Genomic DNA, 12,846 nt, shown 5'->3' on the forward strand with positions numbered 1-12,846 from the left:
GCCTACAGTTCTCAGAGTGATTATTAAAGGCCAACAATAACACAGTAAAAGTGCACTTATTCCCACAACTACTAAGCATTAACAATACAAAAGCTTCCTATGTGGAGGAATTTGTTATTGTTAATTTGTTAGTAATATATTTGAACACCAAAATGTATAAGCAACCTTCAATGCTAGCTGTAGTTTCAGTCTGATTTAAAGCAAGTTGTTTTTAAAGAAATGAGTAGCACTTAAAAAATTTACAACGGGTGAGGTTGACAGCTTAGCTGACTATATTTGATATGGCCGCATGTCATAAATCTCTGGTTGTCTGAGAAGCAAATGCTACAAATTATTGGAAAACTCTGTCTGAGTCTGTCACCAGTCTGTCTTAATTAAGATGCATTTTCTTTCCCCCTAAGACCTGTTGAGAATACTGACAGATAACTTTACTATTCATTGCTTATGGGTCATTTGGCAAGTCTGGTGCAGCATCCATTAGATGGATATATATCACTCTTAATATGCTTTTCAGTCTCTGTGGGACTCTATCCATCAGAATGTTGCTCTTCATACTGATCTTATTAAGAAAAAGTAAAAAGAAAAAAACTTTTACAAAATGGTGAAGTCCTGATATTTGTGTGCAGCAGTTCGAGTGATGCGTTTTACGTCACCGTCAAAAAAGGACAACAACTAGTGTTCAGCTTCGGACATAAAAAATTAAAGATATTACCGCTATCATGTCCTCCTTGATTTGACGGTATAAGCGGTGCTTGCAACTGCGTAAGGGGGGGTGCGCAATCACTGAAGGCTTGCGTCATGTGGATGCACTGACAGTATTGTTGTCATTACTTAAAATTCCTCATATGACAGAAACAAGGCGCTGTAGCTTTAACTAAAATACAAATGTTGAAGAGGTTATTGTGAGTTTTTAACCGTCAACTCTGTTGGTCCAAAGCCTCTGTCCAGAGTTTTAAATTTCTCAACCATTATTGGATGGAGATAGATGAAGAAAATAAGGGCCCTATCTTGCACCTGGCACGGCGCAAAGCCAGACGCAAGAGTTTTTGCTATTTTAAGACCGTCAAGCACCTATGTCGTTTAAATAGCAAATACACCTGCGCCCATCTTTGCGACCATAGACGTGCTCGTGCTGATCTTACAGGGAGGTGTGTTCAGGTGAATTCTTGGCGTATTGCTATCTTGAGGCAGCGGGAAGTGACAAATACCTGGTCTAAAATCAATAGCGCAGCATTTTATTGTTATTTTAACAGCCCATTAGTAAAATGTGCCTAGGCTTATGCACAGCGTGCTCACACTATGCTTGTTATACACACACCGGGAAGTGCAGCAGCACTCAGACATGCAAAGGATTACAACTAAAAATATTACAGTTCAAATCCTGCATCATAATAGCAATGTGCCAAGGTAAAAACGCGCGTGGCTTTTTAAGATTAGATTAGATTAGATGATACTTTATTCATCCCACAACGGGGAAATTCCTTTTGTTACAGCAGCAATTTCTCTACAATGAAAGCAAAAACAACAAACAGTAAACACACAGAAAAACAGGTGAACAATAGCAATGTGCAGAAAGGTAGACTGAAGCAAAGTAGGTAAGGTAAAGTGAAGTGGCGTCACATGGGTATTGTAAAGTAAAGTGCAGTTGCCATAGTACAAGAAACAACATTGCAGTGTTGTAAGTGACGCTAAAATTAGTTGAATATCTATTAAAGTGATAATCGAAAGCAGGTAAACCATAATATAAGTTCTATTCACCTGTGACCATAAATAATATTGAAAAGTAAGTACTTGTAATGGAAAAATATAAATACAGATAAAGTTATGCAGAGCATTATACAGTGTGTGGACTAAATGAAAAACAGGAACAGAAACTACAACACTATCAGGTGGTGCAGGTGTTGTAGAGTCTGACAGCGGCCGGGATGAATGACCTGCGGTACCTCTCCTTCTTACACCGTGGGTGTATCAGTCTGCTTAAGGGAATGGGAGATGACACTCTGATTGGTTTATTGCATGTTACGCCAAAAACACACCTATGAATTAACAAAGACACTAAGTACAAGCCTTTGGAACCATTCGCCTGGTGCATGGACCCTTTTTCTCCCGTCAAACTAGCAAAAGGGGGTTTAGACACCTTTAAGCCAGGGGAGGAGCCTAAAATTGTAAACATTCAGCCCGGACTTAAGGGGGTCTGGGTGAGATTTTTTTCAGTCAGACCAGCATTACCATCTCGATAGCCATGACGCTAGCCTGGCTAAAAAGTCTTGAAAACCTGGGTCCAAGTTCATTGCAAGGGTCTAAAAATCATAAGCAGTTTATTTGTAATTCGGTAGGATTTAAAAGTAAATTATTTTTCATCTAGCACCACTAACAATGTCAAATTTCTCTCACACTTTTTGACAATATACTAAAAAACAACCAAGTCTCTGTTGTACTTTGAGAGTTCAGTTATAGTAAAAACATTTTTATTTAGGCTCTAATCATAACTGATGATGGTGCTTAATCTTTTTTAATATATAATAAATCTTAAGTTGTTCTTTTTTCTTAATCTAATTCTTTCAGGGTTTACATAATAAGCAAAACACAGAAACAGAATGGATTTCACGTTCCAAAACAAAAAGGATTTCTCTATGGAAATAGCTGTTGACATACTTGCCCCCAAATGCTTGTTTTTTAGATTACATCTTTTTTGGTAAATGTTTTTCCACTCGATCTGAATTACCAGCCCCTGTGTGTGTGTGTGTGTGTGTGTGTGTGTGTGTGTGTGTGTGTGTGTGTGTGTGTGTGTGTGTGTGTGTGTGTGTGTGTGTGTGTGTGTGTGTGTGTGTGTGTGTATGTGTGTATGTGTGTATGTGTGTGTGCCACTTCAGGGCCAAGCTGTCTTTGTGTCCAATTGAGACACAGCTCTCGCAAAAGCTTCTCTAATTAGAGTTGTGATATGCATGTTTATGTGTAGGTCTATTTTCCTTTGCCAATCTCAATTTGTGTGTTTGTTTATATCTTTGCCTTGAATTAGTGTGTTTGTGTTGGGGTTGTGTGTGTGTGTGAGAACACATTTGCTTGTGTGTAATAAATGTTGACTGAATTCTCTCATTCCCCAAAGACCAGTCTGGGAAAACTGACCTAACGTAATAAATCATAAAATTAGTCTTTTTAATTAGTATTGTTTGATATGATGAGTACCATGTGTCCCAATTAGCCTGCTCAATTTCCAATTAAGCACAGTGCATTGTTCCCTATTGGGACTGTCACAGCGAACAATGCACCGATAGATTTCCAGAATTCAGTCTCTGTCAAAGCATCTCTGTAGGGTGAATGAGAGTCAAATAAGAAGGGCTGTAATCAACATGAAGAAAAAACACCTTAGACCCTCCCCCACTGGTATCCAAGCACATCTCATCTTTATTAAAACTTTATTTTTCCATAGATCAAATGTGAATGAGTCCAAATGCCGGGTCCCAAATAACCAGGAATTTGCTTTATGCTGTCTAGTTATGCAGTATAGGATAACACACCTCATTTCCAGAGTGTGGAATGCTAAATATTTTACAGAATTTAAAAATGTGTTGACACTGTGTTCAGCACACCAGGTGCAACTACATCCACACCACCTGGCAATGCACACCTGTGAATCATTTCTGGCAACAAATTATTGACAAACTGCATCCCACCTGTCCCTGTCAGCCTGCCTACCAGGACTCACATCCGCCAACAGCTTAGATAAGACACATAAACCATGACTCATTACGGCTCTGATTGTTTCCAAGGATACAATCCTCACGAACAGGAAATCAGGAAACTCCATAACTAAAGAATTTCTTGAAAAGTCATGTTTCATTTATGCGTCTTTGTTGGAGTGAGATGGAATGAGTCATTAACTGGGTAATGAGCTAATGTGAGTTGTGCGTCTATGCAGCATGATGTCACATAGTTCTGTCTCGTCAAGTTCACGGTGACCTGAGTCTTATTGAGAAAACCAGGATAGTGAGACCTTTGAAAATCCTCAAGGCTATGCGTCCAAAAACACCCACGTCAGGAGGTTCCCCACGGTATTACATTATTGGTTTCATCTCTGTGAGTGCAAGGAAAAGCAGAACAAATCTTGTAAAGCAAGATGCATGTGTCATGGGTTACATACATTACCAGCAAGCAATAGACCAAGTTCATTACCCCTCAAAACATATAAATATAACACAATTCACTCTAGAACAGATACAATTAGATTTGTTGTGGCCGGTTTGCCACGAGCTGACATTGGTTCCCCAAGTGTCTCAGTTTGCCTTTTTCTGAAAAACTCAGCACATTCTGTGAGCCTGACACACAGCACCATTTATGATTAATGACACACCGAAGGCGAAATTGATATACACCTAAATAAATAGCAGCTTCAATTGGAAGAGATTGACTTAACCTGACCGAATGCTCACATCGGCATTGACAGCCAGGTAATCATTCTGGTCAGATGAGCGATGTGATGGAAGGAGGTGAGGAAAACTAGTGGCAAGTGCACACAAAAAGTGGAGCTTTAGCTTGAATATTAAAGAGTGCGAGGTGGAAAGAAATGTAGAAGCATGACAAAGAAGCATTTTTTTTTTTTAAGAAAAGGTTTTACCTAATACGGCAGAGAATATGTCCAATCATTGTCTCTGAAAGGATATTTCCCCTGACAAAGCACTGGGCTCGTGGTGCGACATATTACTGAGGCTGCAGGTATTCGGGTAAGAACGTGCCTCTGGGCGAAAATTAATTTGACAAGCGTCATGAAACTGCTCGGAAAGCTTTTGGGAGCTTCACACAGATTTGGTGCGTCTTTGTCGTATTCACTTACTGTCCTAACGTTTTGCTGTGTTAAATTATGAGCTATGAAATGGGCATCCATAAGCAAGGTTGCCCTTTACGATCATACTTTGAGCAAGATGTGTTTTTGTTTTCAACGATTGCTTGTCAGTAGATAAATGATTGTGAGCTGGGATTACAACAGCAACAAGACTGTTAAGATGACGTGGAAGATAAAAGGACAGAGCGGGCCTCATCTCTCTAACTCTTTCCTGTCACTCCGTATTCTTCTCTATATATCTATTATCTTTTCTCTGATTCAATTTCTCCATTTGGTTCTTTTATTTTTTTTACTTTGTTGTGGCGCTAAAGGCCTAAAGAAAAGGTAAGTAGTATATAATGTGGGTAATAGAATTGGGATTACTTGCATTTCCTCTTTTAAACTTGTTTTAGAACTTCCTTTCTTACTTTTTAAATATACATTACTGACAGACGTTTTTTCTTTTACCCTCTCTGCTTCTTCTTTGCTTTTTGGGTTTAACAGACAGGCTTACTAAATATTTTGATCTTGATCCACGACTCCAAATGACACCAGATGAACCTGAATGCACCAAAACAACTGTGTTCCAACTGTTGAAGACTTTTTTTTTCCTTCTGTGAATTTGTGTCTTTCTGAAATAGAATTGATAAAATGATTGTCATGGTACTAAAACCTTACTCCTGGCGATCCTGAATAAAATGACAAACCCATTTCCGGCTTTTCTCCATATTCAGCAAACGGGTCATATAAAATTGTCTTCTAATATATGCAATTATGCCACAGGAAATGTTCTGAAGGAAGGGGCCGTACCCTTTTATCTCACTTTCACCATCTGTTGAAGAGTGTATAATCCAGAGTCGGGGGTGTTAAACCCACATATGAACACTGTACCGTATGGCTGCCGCAATGCAACAGAATTGTAGGGAGATGGTGGCACATGATGTTTCATCCTGCTGAACCGCTGACCCCGCCTGCTTCCTGCATGTCGTTTCCTAGGCAATCCACTCAGTTGCCTGGCATCACGAGGGCAAGCAGTTCATTTGCAGTCACTCAGATGGAACTCTGACCATATGGAACATCAGAGGCCAGGGCAAGCCCATACAGACAATCACCCCACACGGTAAGGAGGTGGAATCACACACAAATACAAACACACACTCACACACAGTGTCTGAAATCCCTCCCTAACTCACTCATATACTACTCTCTACAGAATAGATAGTGTTGTGTTCTGTAGTGTTCACATATAGATTTCTTATTGTGGTGATTTTTAAGGGTGGAGGATATCATTCACTATTCTATAGTCCACTATTGTTACATACTCTAGGAAACAGGGAGGGGTTTTAGCCACAGCCAGATGCATGTCGGACATCTCATTCCAACATACTCAAAAAATAAATAAAATATGTTGAAAATCAACAATTCTGATAGATTTCATATCATGAGGATCTAATTTTAACTTTACACTTAACTATATTATGTTAGGTAATTATTAATAACCCCATACTTTATCTTTTTCCTAATATGAGCAATTTAATCCCTCCACAATAGTAGTCCATTTGTTTTGTTTTGCGCAACATATCTGTGCCTTGAGAAAAGAAATATCTTAAACATGATTTAAAAACTTCCTTTTCAAAAATAAAAAACATTGTTTGAAGACAGACCAAGCCAAAAAGTATGCTTGGCAAATATAACTTTTACGCCGGAAACATTTAAAGTATTTTACTTCAGTGGTATTAATTGTAATTAATTTACTGCTCTTTTTGTTTCTTTTTTTAAATATCCTTTTTGCTATAATTGCAGTGTGTCTTATTTCTTGCATCTGTATTTTTACTTGTATTTTTCATCTATTGTGAAGCATATTGTATGGAATCTTTTTGTATGACATGCTAAATAATTACTGTTTTTTTATAATGATATTATTATTGTCATACCCTCCCTGAGACAAACTGGTTGCTGGAAAAGTAAAGGACTCATCAAAATCAATGGTTTCCAACCTACTTAAAGCATTCAATTACAAGATATATCTAAGGGATATATCCAACCAAATTAGAGGAAAGGAACTACATTATTTAGAAAAATAATTTAATGTGTGCTTTTTATAAATTTGCGGGGACAAATCCCAAACTGTTTTATCCAACCTGACGCGCTGTTGGCGGGATTAACACGATGACGATAGAGAAGCTTTTTGTTTACATTCAACCTAGCGGCCACCGAAGCGCAGCGACCCGTTTATGCCACACGTCACCCGGATCGCTGATCTGATTGGTTGAAGGACTATTCAGTTGCATACAGAGTCATTTGAACTATGCCCGTTGATCATGCCTCTCTTAGAAAATACAGAGCATACTCCCCAGACTAATGTTCAATCTTAAAAGATTGAGCTTGGTCTGGTGATAGTCAGACTGTAATTGTGACTCTTCAGGCTTTTAAAATGTATTCAAAATTAACAAATCACCCTATAAATCAAACTGCTCACAATTTATAGACATGCAGTCTGTGAAGAGGGATTACAAATAGACATTGGTTCGTATTGAGGGGTCAAAAGCAAAAAAGCCACTGCTCCCAATAAATCAATGATTCTTCTTACTTACACAAATATGTGTGGATGTCAAACCTTATGTAAGATAGGCCTTATGGAGATAAAAGCATGTATTTCCTTACATCAGAAAAACACAGATTTTGCCTAGTCTGATTACTTTTTCAGGTCTCATAGTAGAGTTTTAGAGTACAAGTTTTACAGTATATGATGCCAGTGCCTTCAGCCACCTCTGTCTCTATACTCATCAAATCCAGAGTCTCCTGCACATGGCTCCCTCATCGTTTCCCCAATTCAGTCAAGAGGATTATTGTCAGTTCAATTATCTCCTGCCTCTGTTTGCTTTACTTTGTGTCTGCACGTCCATACATTAATGCCGGTGCTCTGTTTATTTCCTGTAGAAAAGCAAGTCTGCTCTTTTGAAGATGCATTTTAATCCATACAGTACTTCTCTGTCTCCCCACACACCTACTCACCCCACAGAGCACTCTGACAACTCACCCAGATGAAGGGCCTGGAAGAACTAGACAGTGTGTGAGTGCAACAAATGGACAGAGAGAGTCAGACAGAGGAACAATGAAAGAAATTAAATGAAAGGGAAAACTTCTAACCAGTTCCTCAAGCTGGTTTTGTGTGTTGGGGATTGCTGGACCACCACACAGGCTTTTTAATTAGTTGTTTCGCCCACTGCTGCATACATAATTAGTTTGGTATTTAATGAACAATGATGCAAATTCTTTTGACAGATTTAAGTAAGGCTCATAAATCCTCCTTTAATTGTCTTTTTAGATATCTGGTATTTAGATGTAGTTATTCAAAGCAGTTCTAATACAGACCTGCTTTGTATAAGCTGCCTTAGGGCTCACTGTGACTCTTAAGTTATAGCTCAGATATATACTCAGCCACTTATTGTGCATTCTGACAAAAATATGCACACGTATGATGGATGTGCAAATTTGCCTGCGCATGGAGCAACCTTGAGGTTTGAATAGATGGATTCTGTAAATCATCCATGGTCGTCTCACCTTCTTTGCATGAGCCCTACCCCTGCATTTGTCTTTATCCTCTCTGATGAATAGCCTTTTGTTATTGTCTGGCTATTGTTTAGAGCTGCAATTTAAGTGCAGCTTCTAGGGAGAAAAAAAATATGAGATGACAGGACAAACAACAGAGGAGAAGGGGTGAAGAGAGATGAACTGGCCAACTAAAGTAAAATTTGTTTGTTCTATTTTAGGAAAACAGCCCAAGGACGGGAAGAAGCCAGAGCCTTGCAAACCCATTCTCAAAGTGGAGTACAAAACCACTAGAATTGGGTAAGGTGTATCTCTCTCTCTCTCTCTCTCTCTCTCTCTCTCTCTCTCTCTCTCCTCATACATAGTAGGGGTAACATAGATATATACTGTACTGGATAGATCTCTCTCACTCTTTCAATTCAAAGGGGCTTTATTGGATCTTTCTCGCACACACACACACACACACACACACACACACACACACACACACACACCACACCACACACACACACCACCCACACACACACACACACACACACACACACACACACACACACACACATTACATGTACCCACGGCTATTCCTTCTAGTATTTTTGTATTTTAGACATACATTTTTATGTACTCAGTCCCATTTCCCCCTCTCAGATCACAATAATAGCAAAAGGCACATCAAAGTTATTGACATGGGTTAAAGGCTGTTGCCAAGGCAATGTAAGTAGCACATTTGCTTCAGACTAAGAGCTATCCCGAACTCATACATACATACATAGTTTTACGTCAATATTCTGATATTAAAATAATGTGATGAAGAAAACAGCATTCCTTTTTGTATCATGGCAAAATGTATCAGGGCTGTATTCTCCAGTACTTTGTTCAGTTACTACAGTTCAAATTGAATGGATCGATCAAAAACTAGTAAATTTGATTAGCCAGTAAAATCTTTATACCTATGTGTGTGTACGTTCCAGGGAGCCCTTTATAATCCTGTCTGGTGGTCTATCCTACGACACGGTGGGCCGGCGGCCTTGTTTGACGGTAATGCACGGGAAAAGTACCGCTGTGCTGGAGATGGACTATCCTATAGTAGACTTCCTTACACTCTGTGAGACACCATACTCTAATGGTGAGTTTGTGCTATTGTGGATGTGGTGGATGTGCTCATAAAGTGTGTGCATGTCTGAACATTGCATTTGTACCGGAATTGTAATCTCATCCTCCTTTCGACAATGCATTAGAATCACCCCCGCACATACACCTTTCTATTTTTTTTAATTATGTCGGATTGCATGCCCCTGTTTTAGTGTTTCTGTAATAAATATGAAATTCCCCAAGGGGAAGGATCCTATTCCAGTTTCATTTTCTAACACACCGCATTACTTTTTCATTTCATCTCTTTGAACACAATAGCCTTCCATCTAAATTAAATTAGTATCTTATTTCCTGAATTGAGGAGTTAACAGCAAAAACAAGTCAAAGTGGAGCTGAATGGTGTAGTATAGGATCCAGACTGTATGTAATCCAGTATGTTACCTCTGGTGCAGCGTTGGTGCATGGAGGAGGTGGATAATCCATGATCATCTGGCTGCAGATGCACACAAAGTATCATTACACATACTAGCACAGTAAATATTCTTACAACAAGGTCCACTTACTTGGTTTTCAGAAGCTTTCAGCCACACCTCATGGCCTTCCTTAGTAGATGGATTTTTCCTGATGGTGCTCTATTCACATCCTTATTTACAACTTGACCAACTTTCTCTTTATCATAGAAAATCATTTTTTGTTTTGCTGATTACCTTAATTGAATTTAGTCTGTATCTTTAGGTAAATCAGCAGTGGAATTGGCCATAATTACAGTTACATTAGCGTCTCCCAAATGCCAAAACGGACAGACATAGAGATACTGTTTAGGGATTTAAATAATGAGTCACAGGAGAATGTGAAACATTTGTAGACCAGTGTCTGGCAAGTAAAATGAGAAGGGCAGTGAGAGATTTAGTGACAACAGTAAAGTGTTTTAACCTTGGTGGACTCTGACAGCCTGAGGCCTTTCAGCTTCAAATAACAGATTGTTCTCTGAACACTAGTTTGCAGGCACACACACATATCAATAATTTACAAATCTGAATGGTGGCGCTCTGTGGTGTATGTGTGATGCTATTTCCAATTCAAACGTCCAAAATAAGAAGTGTAGCTACTGTCGGCCTTTGCTTTTTTTTGTACAGCCATTTACCCACACCAAGCTTTTTAAGGGTTAGAAAGGTAGTTATTTCTCTTACTGTATCATATATTTTGTCAATGTGCCCTAAAGCTAAGCACTTAACCCCCTGCTACTTTAGAGGAGGCATTTATTGGCTGAAGCATAGAAGAGAAAAGTGGGCAGCTCTGATGTGGTCTGTGTAAATCTATGAATGTAAGGAATTATTTGCATCCTTTTAAGTAATTATTAATTAGCGTGAATTTTCTTTGTATTATGTTTGTATTCGCAATTTATCTGTTAGACCTGACCTATTTATTTGTCTATGTTATTGCTGGATGTGTGTGTCCCCCTTACTAGTATTTACGACTTTTGTAATGCTTTAATACTGTGACTAGAATCAGAGATATGTGCAAATAGCAGGGTGATCTGTACTGGTTCCAGTGCTGTGCCTGATAAGATTTAAATAAACATAAATATACTGTATATCTGTGGATGGAATCAGTGCATTCCTTTAACCAATTCATTCAATACAAAGGTTTGAAATCTATTATAAGGGAGAATCATCTTAAGGTTTTATATGAAATTCTACTCCCAAATCAGACTGATACAAATATTTAACCAGAGCACTATCCCCCACAGACACAAATCACATAGATTAATGAAAATGAAGCGTTAAACATTCCTGCCCTCCCAACTTCAGGGCACAGATATGGTAATAACATTTGCCATATAAAGTAGGAGAAATTCCTCCCCTGTGGTTTTGTAGATTTCAGGGGAGTTCTCTCTCTCGGAATTACACTGCTGAAAGTATGGTGAAATGAATGACTTGTTTTGCGGTTTCTCTGTGCAGATTTTCAGGAACCTTACGCTGTGGTGGTCCTTCTAGAAAAAGATTTAGTGGTGATCGACCTTGCACAAAATGGGTAAGTCTGACTCTTTATTAAATACCTCTTCATCAATTTTACTTCCTTAGATGTGGGCTAAAATGACACAGTTGGCAGTTATTATCACTCATTATCTTCATTATATTTTGCCTCTACATGATATAACTTACTTACATTAATCTTATTCTTTAGTATGCATGCAGTACTGAATGAGATTAATGCACTGATACTTGGCAGGCAGACTAATTGAATTAAAAATGACTTTGTCTGTGCCCTCTTGCTAACAGTTACCCTATATTCGAGAACCCCTATCCTCTGACTATCCACGAGTCTCCTGTGACCTGCTGCGAGTACTTTGCCGACTGCCCTGTGGACCTCATACCTGCACTTTACTCTGTTGGCTCGCGGCAGAAACGACAGGGCTACAGCAAGAAGGTAATATATAGGAAAGCTTGATGTTAAAACGCTTCATGTTGTTATCTGGGATGTGACTTTCTCAGTGACGGATCTAGGGGGACCAAGGGTGGCCAGTGCCCCTGTAATATTCAGCCTCAACCCCCCTCTGATCCCCTAACTGTGGCAAATATTTTCATACATTTTAACCCCACCTTGATCCCTAAAGAGGGGTTATTATTTAGTGTGATGATAGATAAAATGTAGGTTAACACTGAATGAGTATTCTTGTGTTTATTGTGTGTATTGTTATTCTTTTATAGAACCAAACCTATGGAGGCTTGGTGGTATGTAACATTTGTGGTTACATATAATATATTTTCTACCCCTAAATTCGCACGTGGCCCCAGCCTGGCCCGTCTATTTGAAATGTTCTAGAACCGCCACTGGCCTTTCTTACTGTTGTGGGAACCTTAATGAAACAATTTTTCACATAAAACTAGGCCTGCAACTAACGATTATTTTAATAAATTGTCGCTCATTTAGCTTGTTGATTAATTGATGAATCAGATAAAAAAACAAAGCATTTCATTCCCAACCCTTTTCTCAAATTCACAGTGCAAAAAAACAAACAGGTTCCTCCTTGAACATCTCTGAGCTGCTAAAGTAATAATTAAAAACAAATGATATGAGTATGTGTAATAGCACAATTTCCATCAACTCAATACATACTTACATACTTGTTGTTTTAGTTACTAGTTGTGTAAAGGTAAGTAACCCAAAGAGCAGATACAGACAAGACACACACATACCACAAGTTCACTTGAAGCTTATTCATGAAATTATTACTATCATTGTAGTAAGTGCAAGTTAAGTTCATTTATAGACCACATTTAAAAACGGCTTAAGATGACCAAGTGCTATAAAAAAACTTTAAAATGAAGTTAAAAGGTAGGACTACAACACACACACACACACACACACACACACACACA

The 12,846-nt window shown here is 38.6% G+C and overlaps 1 protein-coding gene and 1 long non-coding RNA gene across 2 annotated transcripts in view; one reads left to right on the forward strand and one right to left on the reverse strand.

Annotated features, from left to right (window-relative positions):
• The window catches only part of stxbp5a (syntaxin binding protein 5a (tomosyn)), a 96,431-nt gene that overhangs the window by 61,974 nt on the left and 21,611 nt on the right, over window positions 1-12,846 (forward strand). The window contains 5 exon segments of the mRNA XM_032542675.1: window positions 5,816-5,939; window positions 8,593-8,671; window positions 9,343-9,497; window positions 11,425-11,497; window positions 11,746-11,893. Of these exon segments, the coding sequence (XP_032398566.1) occupies window positions 5,816-5,939; window positions 8,593-8,671; window positions 9,343-9,497; window positions 11,425-11,497; window positions 11,746-11,893 (579 nt within the window).
• Window positions 12,561-12,846, reverse strand: part of LOC116706077 (uncharacterized) — an 837-nt gene continuing 551 nt past the window's right edge. The window contains exon 2 of the long non-coding RNA XR_004336141.1: window positions 12,561-12,808. This is a non-coding gene — a long non-coding RNA (uncharacterized LOC116706077). The remainder of the gene's footprint in view (window positions 12,809-12,846) is intronic.

The sequence above is a fragment of the Etheostoma spectabile genome, chromosome 18, assembly GCF_008692095.1.
Source record: "Etheostoma spectabile isolate EspeVRDwgs_2016 chromosome 18, UIUC_Espe_1.0, whole genome shotgun sequence".
Classification (NCBI taxonomy): Eukaryota; Metazoa; Chordata; class Actinopteri; order Perciformes; family Percidae; genus Etheostoma; species Etheostoma spectabile.